This window comes from Populus euphratica, unplaced genomic scaffold (genome assembly GCF_000495115.2).
Source record: "Populus euphratica unplaced genomic scaffold, PopEup_1.0 scaffold349.1, whole genome shotgun sequence".
NCBI classification, from domain to species: Eukaryota; Viridiplantae; Streptophyta; class Magnoliopsida; order Malpighiales; family Salicaceae; genus Populus; species Populus euphratica.
Window position 1 is genome coordinate 90,985 of NW_011500238.1, and position 14,708 is coordinate 105,692.

Consider the following 14,708-nt stretch of genomic DNA (forward strand, 5'->3'; position numbering starts at 1 on the left):
GGGAAAGAAATAGAAAGAAAAAAGAGAGAGAGAAATTTAGGTAAAGAGGGAGGCATATATATTATATATTATATTAAGATATAAGTCAATAATAACAATTTTTTCTGTGTAGTCACCTTTCATCAAGCTATTAATTAATATTTTAATATAAAAAATATTATTAAAAGATTATGTGCGCAACTGCCCCGTTTTGTCTATGACTCCGCCACTATTTAGAGCATTAGGTTCAGCCGATGGAGGTGCTGGTTTATTCTGAGGTTGATACATTGTTTTTCACTTTGTGTTTTCTATAGAATGAGGCATTGCTTGTGAATTTGTCTTGCTCTTCTAGTAATTGTAAAGAGAGCAGCTGGCAAGACCATAGCCGATGGATGTAGGCTTCAATGTTTTTTTTTTTTTTAAAAAAAAAATAGTGAAAATACCTTCATTGGCAATTTCACATTTATTTTATCACAAAGTTACATAAGATTTAAGAATCTATGATGGAATATAAGACTGAAAACCCATTTAAAATTAATTTTTGATGGAATTATTGATGAAAAATCAGGGATAAAATATAATTTTTTTATATAAATAATTTATTGGTATTTTTTTTTTATAAATTCTATCAGTATTTGATGAAAAGACAATCCCAAGAATCATCTTGCCAATGAAAGGTCTTGATCAGCAATTAAAATACCATCATGATTTTTTTGCTAAACTCCAAAGAAAAATTCAATTTTATGGTTGAGAGCAAGCACTGACCTTGTACATCTTTGATAACCAGAGTCCATCTTATTTCTTTCAGGGAAAATGACAGAAAAAAACATTTAGGTGGTAAAATAATAATTTCATTTACATAACTTTATTGGAAAGCAAACTTTTCTTTATCTCCCCACCTTTTAATTTTACTTTCGCATTATTTATTTTTATTTTTTAAAAATATTTTTGAAAAAATTTAAATTTTTTATTTTTTTACTTAAAATTAATTTTTTCAGTGTTTTTAAATTATTTTAATATATTAATCAAAAATAATTTTGATATATTTTTAAATAAAAAATATTTAAAAAACAATCCAACTAAACTCTCATATGCTTTATGTTTATGTTAAGATATAAATTTTTTTTTCAAGTATAATTTTCATTTTAAAATTTATTTTGATGTTTCATTTTCAAACTGATATTATAATATATAAAATAAATTTTATATATTTAAATGTATTTATTTTTTATAAATATTTATCATGTGTGATATTGTTAAATTTACACGCGCACACATAGTGTCAATTACTTCGTGTTATTGTTAAAATAAATGGACTAAATTTTTATTTTAAAAAATATAAATAATGAAATTATATCAAATGTAATCAATGTTACAAGCGAAGTGATAAAAAGTAACTCTTTAATTAGGAAAATGGTATCAATATTCCATAAAAGAGATTGGCATATTTCCTGAATTAGGTATTTGATCTAAACCCCTGCCCAAGAACTTGTAGAATTAGAGGGTTTTTTTTTTTTTTTTTTAAGGAATTGCGTGATTGTCCGGAAACGAAAAAAATCTTCCCCTATCACGAAGTCAATCATTTAGCAATGACAACCTAATTCTACGAGGAATATTCTTGGTTCCAGTATAGATCCAAGAATGAATCGATCTGGCAAAAGCACCAGAATCGTAATTTTGACTTGCTAAGAAGAGAGGAAGAGGACCCATAGCATGGAAAAACAAAGCGCAACGTTTGAGTGTGATTGTTTTTGTGATTGAGATTGAAGTTGGTGTATTAGATCATAAAAAAAATTAGAAAAATTAGTTTTTATAGTTAAATTTTATTTATAATTAGATTATACCTGAGCTTAATCACAACCTTAATCACAAAAATAAATATACGTGTTCTGTGTGTTTGTTTCTGTGGTTATAAAGAACAGATCAAATCACAGTGTCTTTATTGGCGAAGAAAGAGGGCGAGAGGAGTTGACTGGAAGGAAGCTGAGGCCAAAAACATGCCTTCAACTTGTAAGTTTCAAGACTATATCTCCGATTCATTTCTGGGTTTTCTGTTTTCAGTTTGTTTTTTCATATATTGGTTGGTTTCGGTTTCTTAAATGACGCAGCTTATGATGAGCGAGGATCTTGATCTTGGTTATGAGAGTAGTAACACCAACTGATCGGTGTAGATAATTGTTCATTGATTAATGGGAACCACAGGAACTGGTTGTTCATTGATGCTTTATTTATGTAATTATTATTTATTTGCATGGATATAATTCATTAATTGTTTATTTTGTAACGAATGAAATGGCAGGCTCAGGCTTTGGTTTTGGCTTGGCTCCAATCTTATTTCTATCACTCGTAGTAGCATGTGCTGCGAGGCCTATCTATCCTCTCCCTAGTAAAGTAAGCCGTGGTAATAGATTGCCTCTACAGACTTCTCGACCTTATAATATTGCTCATCGAGGATCAAATGGAGAGATTCCTGAAGAAACTTCTGCTGCATACATGGTGTGTATAGGCGTGCAAGTTAATCTACTTTGTACTTCCATACGTTTGAGTTTTTGAACCTACTTCTTTTCATGTCGAGAGCTGGGAATAAATCTATTGTCTCAAGATTAACAAGCATTCAGTTATGTGCATTGATTTGGCATGCCTCATTTAGCCACAAAAAAAAAGGTTGTTTATGCACAAACATATTAGATGAATCATTTGCTGTGATGCACTTATTTACCAAACTTGTGCTTGTTTTGCTTGACGAGCATGTTTTTCCCAGCTTATGTTCCTTATTATGACCTGTTTCTACAGAGAGCCATTGAAGAGGGAGCTGACTTCATAGAAACCGATATCCTGTCCTCCAAAGATGGGGTTCTTATATGCTTCCATGATGTTACCCTTGATGACACAACTGACATTGCAGATCATAAGGAGTTTGCAAATCGTAAAAGAACCTATGACGTTCAAGGGGTCAATACCACTGGCTTCTTCACCGGTAACTCTTATCCATTCTGCCTTTGGTTGTATGTTGTTACTGTGTTAGCTTATGCATCAGCACCCAGCAGAAATTAAATCAGCAAGTTCTCCCAAGTGTTATCTTTTATTCCCTGTCTTATTGAATTCCCTACCAACTTGTTTTTACATGGGATTTAATTGGGAAAAAAACTGAAGTTAATGCAATTACTTGCAGTTGATTTCACTTTGACAGAACTGAAGTTGTTACGTGTGAAGCAGAGGTATAGTTTCCGGGATCAACAATATAATGGTTAGTTGGTTACAGTTCTTAAACCATGTCATGGTTCCTCAGGGATGAGGAACCAAACCTGTAATGAATTCATATCATACCTCTCAACAATTTAATGATCTTTGCTTATGTTATTGGAAGTAATCTGCAACATGTAACAGGCTATATTTTCAATTTATGTTAAGTACACATTGTGTGCTCTGTCAATGAAATTCACAGAAATGTATTACCCTTAGGACATGAAATAACCATAGATAACTCACTACATTCTCTTGTTGTATGTTCCTCAGGAATGTTTCCTATTATCACTTTCGAAGAATTCATATCAATTGCAATAGATGCACCAAGAGTTGTTGGAATATATCCAGAGATTAAGAATCCGATTCTCATAAACCAGCATGTAAGAAATTTCTCACTATATCAGCCTAATAGATAAGAATTATATGATTGCATATAAGATTAATTAGAATCACGCTATTTTCCTATTCATACGATGCCACTCATCTCCCATCCAGGTTTTTCCTTTTCCTTTTCTTTTTCTCTTTTTTGTGCCGGCATCATATCTGATGCATGGATCCACACTAGAAAACAATGTGAAGACATCAACTATGTGAGAATTTTTTGGTCATGGGATGTGGGGTGTGTTGACGTTTGATAGTATCATATGTTGTGATATACTCATTTTAGAGTATCATGCACATTGTCTAACTTCTTAACAATACAACAGGTGAAATGGCCTGATGGCAAGAAATTTGAGGACAAGTTTGTGGGGATACTGAAGAAGTACGGATACAGGGGTTCATATATGTCTGAAAATTGGCTGAAACAGCCATTGTTTATCCAGTCTTTCGCTCCAACTTCACTTGTATATATATCAAATCTCACAGATTCGCCCAAAATCTTCCTGATTGATGATATTACCATTCCAACTCAAGACACTAATCAGGTTTGTGTTTCCTCTAGTGCAAAATCCCTCTAATTTCGTAGTTGACTTTGTATAATTTATTGTATTGAATACCTGTAGAACAGTTTTCTAAAATACTAGAACTTTTGGACCTTGGTTGTTTTCAACAGATTGCCATTAGGTGGAATCATATGAATTACTCTACCCCATGGGGGTTCATTCATAAGGATGTTGACAAACACTGTAATTTATATATGTAACAGGAACATTCACATGTGATTGTATATTGTTTCCATGAAATTCTGTACAATTATTTTTATCACCTGATCCTTTAACTTCCACAGGAAGGATGTACTAGACTGGACCCATTTCTGGTGAAAAACTGGACCTGTTATATGCAGTGATCTCAATTTGTCTGATTGATGCACTATGATTTCAATTTTCATTTTAAACATTTCGAGTTTTCAAGTTCTAATGCAAAATGATGCTACTGACAATCTGCAGTCATATTGGGAAATCACTTCCGATGCTTATCTAGACTACATCAAGGACTATGTGGTGGGTATTGGACCTTGGAAGGATACGATAGTTCCTGTAGGGAGAAATTATTTGCAAATGCCCTCAAATCTTGTTTCCAGAGCACATTCCCATGATCTGCAGGTAAACCTCGCCTCTGTTCTTATCTTCATGTAGTGATGATATGGTGATATAAAAATGTGCAACGATAATTGCAAGGAATTTCTAACATAAATTAAGTAGGCCATATGGTGATAGAGTTTTTAAAGTGGAAAGCAACATGCCTTGCACGTAGACCAGCCGCAACTTATAACATAGTTTGTAAAGTTTATTCAAATGAAGACATCTAGGATGAGAACACAACTTAAACACATGGCCATCAACAAATGCTGCAACAGAACACGTTCCAGATTAGAGTTGAAAGGGAGATGCTTTTAAGTCTATGAAGAAATTAATGGCGTTGCATGTAGAACTCCGCAAGCATTGGAATATTTGTGTGATTATGGAGGGAAAAAAAAAAAGAGTAACGGATACATTTTGATTTTCTGCTGTCATTTTATATATTTTATACTTTGCTAGCATCATGATTTAAATAACTTGCTTACATGGCCAAACTCCATTATTCATAAGAGCAAAATCGAGTGCATTGGTTCATTTCAGTTTCACTGTTTCCCTGACAATGATATCGAGCTGCTTTTCTTCTTTCATATGCTTGTAATCATAACCATTCACCGGTGTGCTTAGAGCTGACGTGTAATCGTGCTTTGAACTCAGGTGCACCCTTACACTTACAGAAATGAGAACAAATTCTTACACTTTGACTTCCATCAAGACCCATACGAGGAATATGATTATTGGTTAAACAAGATAGGAGTTGATGGACTCTTTACAGACTTCACAGGCAGCCTTCATAATTTTCAGGAATGGACTTCTCCTCTCCCCAAGGATGGTGGTGACGATAACAGTGCATCAAAGTTATTGCATAAAGTAGCATTGTTAATCTCGTCATATAAAAATTGATGAGATCCGAATGCATCATCACCTTTTTATTCCTTGTTCGGAAAATTAAATTTAGTTCATAAATAAATTTGAATTCAATTGATAACATGTTACAATTGGTATGTTTGGAATAAAATGTACTATTTAGTTTAAAATGCTTGTAGGAATGAATTGAATTATCAATCTAAACTATTTTGTCTTTAATTTAGAAATAATTTATTTTTGTTAAGAAAGAAAACATTTCTTTTTGTTATAAGAATCTTTATATATATTTTTTAAAATGATGTAAAATTAATATAAAAATTCTAAAGAAGATATAAATAGGACCAATCTAGCAAAAAGCTCATAGTAGAAGAGTAAATATGATGATGAATTGCAAGTACAATAAGAACAGCAATGATCAAACTAAAACTATAGAAGCAACAAATGTAACCAAGAAAAAACCAGATAGACCAGCCATGAATTTCATCGCAAATTGAATTGAAAATCTAAGGAATTGACATGCACAAAATTTCAGTGATAGGGACTTTGCAATGCATTCGTGTATTTTTGAGAGTGTAATTATAATTGTTTTTTAAAATATTTTTTATTTAGAAATATATCAATATAATATATATTTTTTATTTTTAAAAAAATTATTTTTAACATATGCATTAAAATATCTAAAAATATTAAAAAAATATTAATTTAAAATAAAAAATAAAAAAATAAAATTTACTTTTAAAAATATTTTTAAAACACAAAAACAAAAAAGGTAAACATCAACTAAAAAAACAACATGACCCGGTGCCACCAATTACACAACATTATACACGCACACACACAAACGCATACAATCCAAGATGCAGTGTAACGTGAATTGCTACAAACAATGTAAATGGTATTTTTTCTTCACAGTAAAAGTCAATGGAGTGAACATCATGGGCAAAATGATTTTTTACAGGGTTAAATTAGTATTGTCAAATTCATTAGAGTTAAATCAGTCTTCTCACTTTTTTTTAGCAGAATAAAATAATTTAATTGCATTTAAAAGAAACAAAAAAACCTAATATCCAATAACTTTTTAATCTTTTTACTTTTTTCCAAAATAATAAAATAATTAAAGTACCCTTATAAGCAGAATTTATTTTATTGGTTTTCAAGGGATTTTTTATATTTTTACTATGTTTTTTTAATTATAAATAGGTGAATTAAGAGGAAATTTAATATTTTAATAAATATAAATATTATTAAAAAAATTATTATGTGCATTATATTCAACAATGCTTAAGTGTTATTATCACACTTTAAATAGTATGTATAACGTCGCTCAGATGTCAAATATTGAAATCGATTCCAAGATAATTTGAAATCTATTTAACTGCTTATCTATACATGAGAGGCACGTGTGAGGAACAAACCCTTGAGATATATAAAAATAAAATTTTGATTAATTTTTTTTTTTCATATATCAAATTTTAACCCTATTATTTTCGTTGCTATTTTTTTTATTCTTTTCATGATTTATTTTATTTCTAAATTTTATCTCTTATTATATTATTTCATTTTATTTTTACACCAGATTTAATCATTATTCTTTAAATTGATTTTTTTTTTATCATTTTCAAGATTTTTTTATTTTTTTATTTTTTCTCTCATGACTCAGGTCTTATATTTTGAAGATTAACCCAATTTGACTTTAGTCTTTTTTTAGTTTTTTTTTTAATTTTTTCATCAATTTCATCATTTGATATTAGGTTATTAAGTTTTAAGTTTCATGAATTGTAGGTAAATTGAGTTAACTTTAATTGACTCAAGGTTTTTTTTCAATGCTTTTTTCAGTTTTGTTTTTTTATTATTCAGTTTGTTTGAGAGTTGACCTCCATTGTTTCCCTCCTTTTATTTTGTATGGGGTTCTCCCGACTTCACAAGTGGGTCGCAAATTTGGTATGTTGACTAAACTTGGGTATTTTTTTGTCTTTTTTTAAAATTGAATTTTTTTTTCTAACTCATCATGCAATGTTTGATTTGTTAGCAATTGAATTTCAATTTTTTTTTATAAGGTTATCTTATTCACATTTATTTATTTTTATTATTAGGTAAGATCATTGAGATCTTTTAAGAATATTTAGAGGGTATCTTTACATAATATTAACAAACATTTATTTTTTTAATTAGTCATTATGTTTTTCTAGTTTTTTTATTATTGGCTTTTTAAAATCATTGTGATCACACCCAATATTATGGTGACCTTTAAAAATTAAAAAAAAAACATATTTAGCATCTTATTCTTTAATTTATAGAGTCGTCACCTAATATTATAGTCACTAGAAACCCTAATTAGTCAACAAAGATTTTATAATACGAGACTTGTTATGTAAAAGAAAAGAGATAATTATCCTTTAAATAGGTTGCATTATTGATTTTATCTTAAATTATTAAAGGTCTATTGTATTATGTGATTGATGATCTATTTATAATATTCTTGATTTTGATGCTAGTAAATATTCAAGTACAAATACTTCCAACTCTAACGTTGGTAAGTACCATATGAAGAAAATGTATAATGTTCTTGATTTGGGTGCAAATGAATATTCAAATACAAACACTTCCAACTCTAATGTTGATAAGTATTGCATGAAGAAAATATATGATATTTTTAACTTTGATACCAATAAATATTTGAGTTCAAAGTAATTTTCAATTCTAATGTCAATATTCCTAACTCTAACATTAGTTAATACTGATAATATTTTTAATTTTAGCATTAGTAAATATAAATATTTGTGACTCAAAAAATCTTTGAAATTGTGTTATTATTTTTTATTATTCAAGGCAGTGGCTTAAGTTTATTCATTACCTTAAACATGGATAACAAATATTTTTTATTTAGAAAAACAAGATAAACAATTTTATTATTTTGAAAATTTAAATATATCGGTATAATGAGCCTTTTAATTTTGCCCAAATTCTAATGAACTTTATAAACTTGTTATGAAGTTCAAATATGCATGCAAAACATTTTTGTATTCTTTTATTTTTTATTTTTTGCAAAGATGGAAAAAAACAAAAATGTTTAAAATGTGCAAGAATATTTTTTTGGCTTCTCTTTTTCTATATAAAATTTTTTTATGATAAAAAAAATAAGACATGTCCATACATGCATGTTTTGAATAAATATTAAATTTATTATCCTCTTTTCTTGTTTGTTAAAAAAATAAAATAAAGTGGATTGTAACATATGTTAATCAAAATAAGTTACCATGTAGCCCACAGTTGCCAAACACGTTTTAGACCAAAATCAAATGCCTTCTTGACCCCTACAAATGTATATCACGCCAGTCATGCTAAACAAAACTGAAGGCAAACACACAAAGCTTTCTTCCAGGCAGGATTCTATTCCAAAAGTCCACCACTGCTAAACAAAACGGATTTTAAGTGAATTATAGCAAGCAATCTTGACTTCTGAAAGAGATTCATAAAAAAAACACCTTTTACAGAGGGAGGAGCGTCAAAACTGAAGGAAACTTCACCTCATGCTTTAATGCTTTTGGCAGTTTCCCGGCTCTCGACTATGGTATTACTATATATGCAACATTTGCAGAAGGCAAAAATGACATTATCAAAGGCACAAGAGTATCAATGCCTTTAACGTGACCTTATATTTACATGGTGAAAGGAAAAGGAAGGCTGCAGGGCTACATGGAAGACTTGATGGTTTCTTTAATTCCCAGTAGGCGAAGCTGGAACTCCTTGATAGCTTATTGCCTTGAATCCCAGAGGAAAACTCCAACACAAGACAAATCCTAGACTATTCACTGAAACTCCTTAGCACGTAAGGGCAAAATTAAGTATGAAAGAAGAGGTTGGCATATGGTGATGGAGTTTCTGATGGCTACTGTTGCTGGGTCGGTTTTGCTGTCGTGAGGAAGGGTTGAGATAACAGTGAAGGAATGGTGAAGGAGAGGCTGGTTTTACGGGTCCTTTTTTCTTGGAATTTGGAAAGTGATCTCTAAGGATTGATGTTTGCTGGTAGTCCAAAATTAAGAACTTGAAGCTCTCAGGTCCGTTTCTCTTTCTCTCTTCCCCGGCCCTTTTCAACAGTGGCTTCCACTTAGTTTTATAGGACGAACATGGGATCTCCTCCCAAAAAATCTGCTCCCTCCCACTGATCTTGTTGTTCTGATCCTATTTTTAAAGAGAACGAGATCCTCTCATCGTCAAAATCATGTTCCGCATTTGGTGAAAACGGGACACCAACGGTTTTGCTATTACTGTCCTGTTGAAGGAGGTTTTTTTTGTAATGTCAGAGGAGCACCGTGGGGGTGAAGAAAACGGATCAAACCTGTGAGATTTGAAACGGATCACACCCTTGATGGACTCTTGGCTTTCTCTTGCAAACTAGTTTTTAGTTTTATATTTTTTCAATTCGATTAACTCTTTAAACTTTTAATTTTTATAAATTCATCCCTGATTAAGTTAATTAACCATAAAAACTCAATACTTATTCATTTTGATCCTTGTATCTTTATTCCTTGCAATTTTTACCCAATCAACTCTTGGCTTTGATATTTCTTTAATTAAATCTCTAATTACATTGAGTAAACTAATTCAAAGTTAAATTGCACTCTTGGCTTCTCCTAATTTGCAATTTTGCTTCCATATTCAACTTTCTTCTTAAATAAGCTTTTATTTGTTAAAATTGAATTGTCAAACTTTGTAATCTTGTCTATATTAATCCTCAAACTTTTAATTTGTGCAGTCTTGACCACATTTTCAATTTAATTTTTAATATTTCTTCAACAAGACCATAAATTGCTCATCCACCTGGCATTTTGAATAGTTATGCATATTTAATTGATATAAAGTATTTTTTTTCTTTTGTTTTTCATTTTTTTTAAAGAAAAATATTTTATACATAAAAAATGAGAAATTTGAGGGAAATCTAAAATTGAGTTATAACAATTGTATTATTAGTTTATTGAATTTATTTAAATCAATGACCCAGATGCTAAATTTTTCTTGCTCCTTTAAAAACATTATTATTGTTTAAGTATCTTTTTCTATAATAAAAAAAGTTTGACTAAGCTAATGAAATAGCACATGCTATCTATCTAATTAACAAAACATTAAAATCCGTGTGAGAAAAATATTGTTTCTCATCACTGTAAACTAACACATGTTGCCCCATGGACTTCCACAATACAATTTTCTTTTTGTCCTAAGACTTTTTTTATATGACCTTTATAGAACCAAATTGAAGACCAATTTAAGTTGGTTTGTTAGGAAATGGTAAGATTGAAAGAGAATGGACTAAAGTGAAATAATAAAGGAAATGATTGGCTTTTTCAAACTTTTGGCAAAATATTCATTGTAATTTTTATATTTGTCTATTTTATGAGTCTAGTGCAAACTTGACCTTTTATAGGTAGACGTATAGGTAGGCCTACACATTTAACTTTTTTTTTTATTATTATTAATTTAATTTGTTTTTAACCCCTTAAAAATAAATACATCATTTGTTTGTTTATTTCTCAATATTTTTTTATTTATCTGGAAAAGAAATTAAATTTGTTATAAAACTTTTAAAAAGTCAGGGTTAATTTTTTATTTCATTCTCACATGTAGCCTTTATTTTGTTTTTTAAATTGTTATTTGATATAAAAGAAGTTTTGTAAACTTATTTTTTGAATAATTAAATGAAAAATAATTTTAAAAATAAAAATATTTTAAATTCATATATGTATAACTCAAATTGTGTATTTTGTAGGTTAATCTTGTTTAATTAGATTTTTTTAAAATTAAATATTTTAATTTTTAACTTTTCATTTTAATTTTTTCTTTTATTTGTTATAAAAATATATTAAAAATATTACATATTTATTTTTTTTATTAAAAAATTATTTGATTAGCAGGCAAAGCCACAAATTTCTATTGGAGGACTCTTCGTGGAACAAGAAAAGGACCCTCTGCTTGTGAACAAAAAACATAAATAAATAAAAATCCATCCAACCAGGCATGCGTAGGTACATCGTATAAAATGAACGGCCGATAGCTCTCCTCCATGATCACTATCATGTGGAAACTCCCCACCCAAAGAAACAAAATGACCTAATAAAATTCGAGCTCTACCCTTCAAAATTGAAAAAATCCCAATTCAAATCAAATCACAAACCTCAAAACCATTAAAAAAATCTCAAATTCAATGGCTCAAAACCGAAGACCCAAAAGTGTTCTTGATTCCTTAGGTGAAGAACTAGTCAGAATCATAACACCAGTCTCAATCTGCATGTTCATGGTGGTGGTTCTGGTTTCAGTTCTTAATGCGGACTCCTCCTCTTCAGCTTCATCAATTAACACCATAGCTACTATAGCTTACAATGAGACAGCATCTGACTCCTTTTGGGACAAATTCAAAGGTGCCCTTATCAACTCCCTTATCTTTGTGGCTATAATCACTCTTGTTACCTTTGTTTTGGTGATTCTCTTTTACCTCAGATGTATTCATTTCTTGAAACTCTACATGGGTTTCTCTTCCTTTTTAGTTCTGGGATTTATGGGTGGTGAGATTGCTTTGTTTTTTATCGGGGATTTCAATATTCCCATTGATTCTATCACTTTTTTTGTGATTTTGTTCAACTTTGCTTTTGTGGGTGTATTGGCTGTGTTCATGACAAAAATGGCTATATTTGTGACACAAGGGTATCTGGTTGTTATTGGGGTTTTAGTTGCTTATTGGTTTACTCTTTTGCCTGAATGGACTACTTGGGTACTGTTGGTTGCCATGGCATTGTATGATCTTGCTGCTGTTTTATTGCCTGTTGGTCCATTAAGGATCCTGGTAGAGCTTGCAATCTCTAGGGATGAAGATATCCCTGCGTTAGTTTATGAAGCTCGGCCCGTGACTAATCATGATTCAGGCTCAAGGGATGGTGTGGTTCGAAGGAGGGTATGGAGAGAAAGGAGCAGTGTTGGAAATGGTTCTGATGATAATTTGAATTCTGGGACGAATTCTAATCTCAGTTTGGATTCTGAGTCTGTTGTCGATTCTAACTTGACTCGTGGCACAGTAAATTCAATTGGTAGCGACCACAATGACAGAATATTGATTGGGGCTGAACAAGGGCAAGTTTTGGAAAGGGAGGCTGAGCTTTCTGCACCATTAATTGATCGTAGGACGAGTGTTCAGTTGCACGGACAGGAAAACTCTGCATCCAGGGAGAATTTGCTGCTAGAAGGTATTGGGTTGGGGTCAACTGGTGCTATCAAACTGGGGCTGGGGGACTTTATCTTTTACAGCGTCTTAGTTGGGAGAGCAGCCATGTATGACTTTATGACTGTATATGCATGCTATCTTGCTATTATAGCAGGTCTGGGAGTTACTCTGATGCTATTGGCGTTTTATCAGAAAGCTTTGCCAGCTCTTCCGGTGTCAATTGCACTAGGCGTGTTGTTTTATTTCTTGACTCGGCTATTACTTGAAGTTTTTGTTGTACAATGTTCTTTGAACCTTGTAATGTTTTAGCAATATAATTAAGTTATTGAAGTTTGATACTTCACCATAGAAAATACATTATTTGGAACTTGATTTGTTGTTGCAACTAATTTTATTTCCGTGTAATTGCATGTTTGGAATTCATCATTCCCTCGAGAATTCGAAACCTTGTAGAAACAATGAGACTTGCAAAGCCTCTGAATCTACCATTTGAGGTTTGTCCTGGCTCAAGGGGATGGGTTTTCAAACTTTGAATGTTTCTTAAACCATGAAAATAACACACTGTTAATAAACTGGAAAAAAAAAAAAGGAAAATGGTTCTGGTCCTAAATCACAGCAAGGGAGGGTAAAAGGGAAGTAATGTGAGGTGGTCAGATGCTCCATAAGTGGTTAGCAGCCATTGCACGGGAGGAAAATGTGGAACAGATGGAATGACAGATATAAATATGATTGGGAATTGGAAGACAGAAGACATTCCTATATTGCCTTGCAGTGCTGCATTTGAGGAGGCAATATAGGAAGTTCTTACTGTTCTGTGCTTGATAGATACCTCAAACCTCATATGCTTTGCCAACTCAAACTATCGGCTGATATTTTGGCGTTCTAGCAGCGGTGATCAACTATGTAAAAGGTTACTTAAATTTTTTTTTCTCCAATTTTCAGGGAATATATTTTTTTCTTTTTATATGTATATATATTTAGTAAGTATGAAATTTGGTTATTATTTGAGATACTAGAATACAATTGTGCATAACCTTCCTGAGCTTCCTCCTCGTTTGTCTGTTCTTTGTTTACTTTTAGTTTCTTGTTTCTTTCAAATTTTGGTTTGATATTTTGCAAAGAACTTTAGGATTCGTTTGCCTTTCAATTATAGTAAAGACACTTCTTCTTTATTATTTTTGAAATTTAGTTTTTAGCCTAAACTCAAATTTAAGGGGTAAAAGTCAAGGTGATAAGCCACTGATAAGAGGAAGGTTTACGTTCATACCTGATATCTTTGTCACACCTAATTAACATGGGTACGACTTGCTTTCAGGCTCAACATTTACGGGTTTAGCTATATGATGAGTCTAGGTAGACACGGGTCTAGCAAGCTGCTAGATCCAACATTCTTAAATTCAGTTGTATGCTAAGCTCGAGCAGACACGAGTAGCAAGCTATCAGGCTCAATATCTTTGGATTCAATTATATGTTGAGACTAAGAACACATGGGTCTGATAAATTATCAAACCAATACCTTTAGGTTTAGCTGTGTGCCGAGTCTAGGCAGACATGAGTCTAGTGAACTGTTAGATCTAACGTTTTTAAGTTTAACTACGTGCTAAGTCAAGTAGAGATAGATCTGGTGAGCTGCCAGACCCATCATCTTTAGGTTTAGCTATGCATTGAGCCCAAGTATATATGAGTCTAACGAGCTATCCAAGCAGACAGGGATCTAGTAAGTTGTTAGACTCATTATTTTTGGGTTAAGCTACATGTCGATTTTAAGTATGCATAGGTCTAGCGAGCTTAAGTACACATTGGTCTAGCAATGTCTTTAAGTTTAGTTATGTGCTGAGCTTAAATAGACATAAATTTAACGAGCTGCCAGACACAATGTTATAGGGTTC

The 14,708-nt window shown here is 31.4% G+C and overlaps 2 protein-coding genes across 2 annotated transcripts; both read left to right on the forward strand.

Moving 5' to 3' along the window:
- The first annotated feature begins 1,477 nt into the window (after positions 1–1,477).
- GDPD6 (PLC-like phosphodiesterases superfamily protein) lies at positions 1,478–5,839 on the forward strand. The gene is made up of 8 exons (XM_011008270.1): positions 1,478–1,989; positions 2,279–2,475; positions 2,773–2,956; positions 3,152–3,226; positions 3,496–3,605; positions 3,933–4,151; positions 4,614–4,769; positions 5,400–5,839. The coding sequence occupies exons 1-8, from the start codon at positions 1,977–1,979 to the stop codon at positions 5,643–5,645; spliced, it is 1,200 nt and encodes a 399-aa protein (XP_011006572.1). The 5' UTR covers positions 1,478–1,976; the 3' UTR covers positions 5,646–5,839.
- Positions 5,840–11,630: 5,791 nt separating this feature from the next.
- PS2 (Presenilin-2) lies at positions 11,631–13,262 on the forward strand. The gene has a single exon (XM_011008271.1). It carries the CDS (start codon positions 11,809–11,811, stop codon positions 13,126–13,128), a length of 1,320 nt encoding a protein of 439 aa, XP_011006573.1. The 5' UTR covers positions 11,631–11,808; the 3' UTR covers positions 13,129–13,262.
- Positions 13,263–14,708: the final 1,446 nt, after the last annotated feature.

Bases quoted from the DNA above. Each gene is read 5' to 3' on its own strand.
- GDPD6 (XM_011008270.1), top strand. The intron at 2,957-3,151 runs GTAACTCTTATC...AATTACTTGCAG, and splicing joins TACCACTGGCTTCTTCACCG to TTGATTTCACTTTGACAGAA. The intron at 4,152-4,613 runs GTTTGTGTTTCC...GACAATCTGCAG, and splicing joins CAACTCAAGACACTAATCAG to TCATATTGGGAAATCACTTC.
- PS2 (XM_011008271.1), top strand. From the start codon at position 11,809: ATGGCTCAAAACCGAAGACCCAAAAGTGTTCTTGATTCCTTAGGTGAA.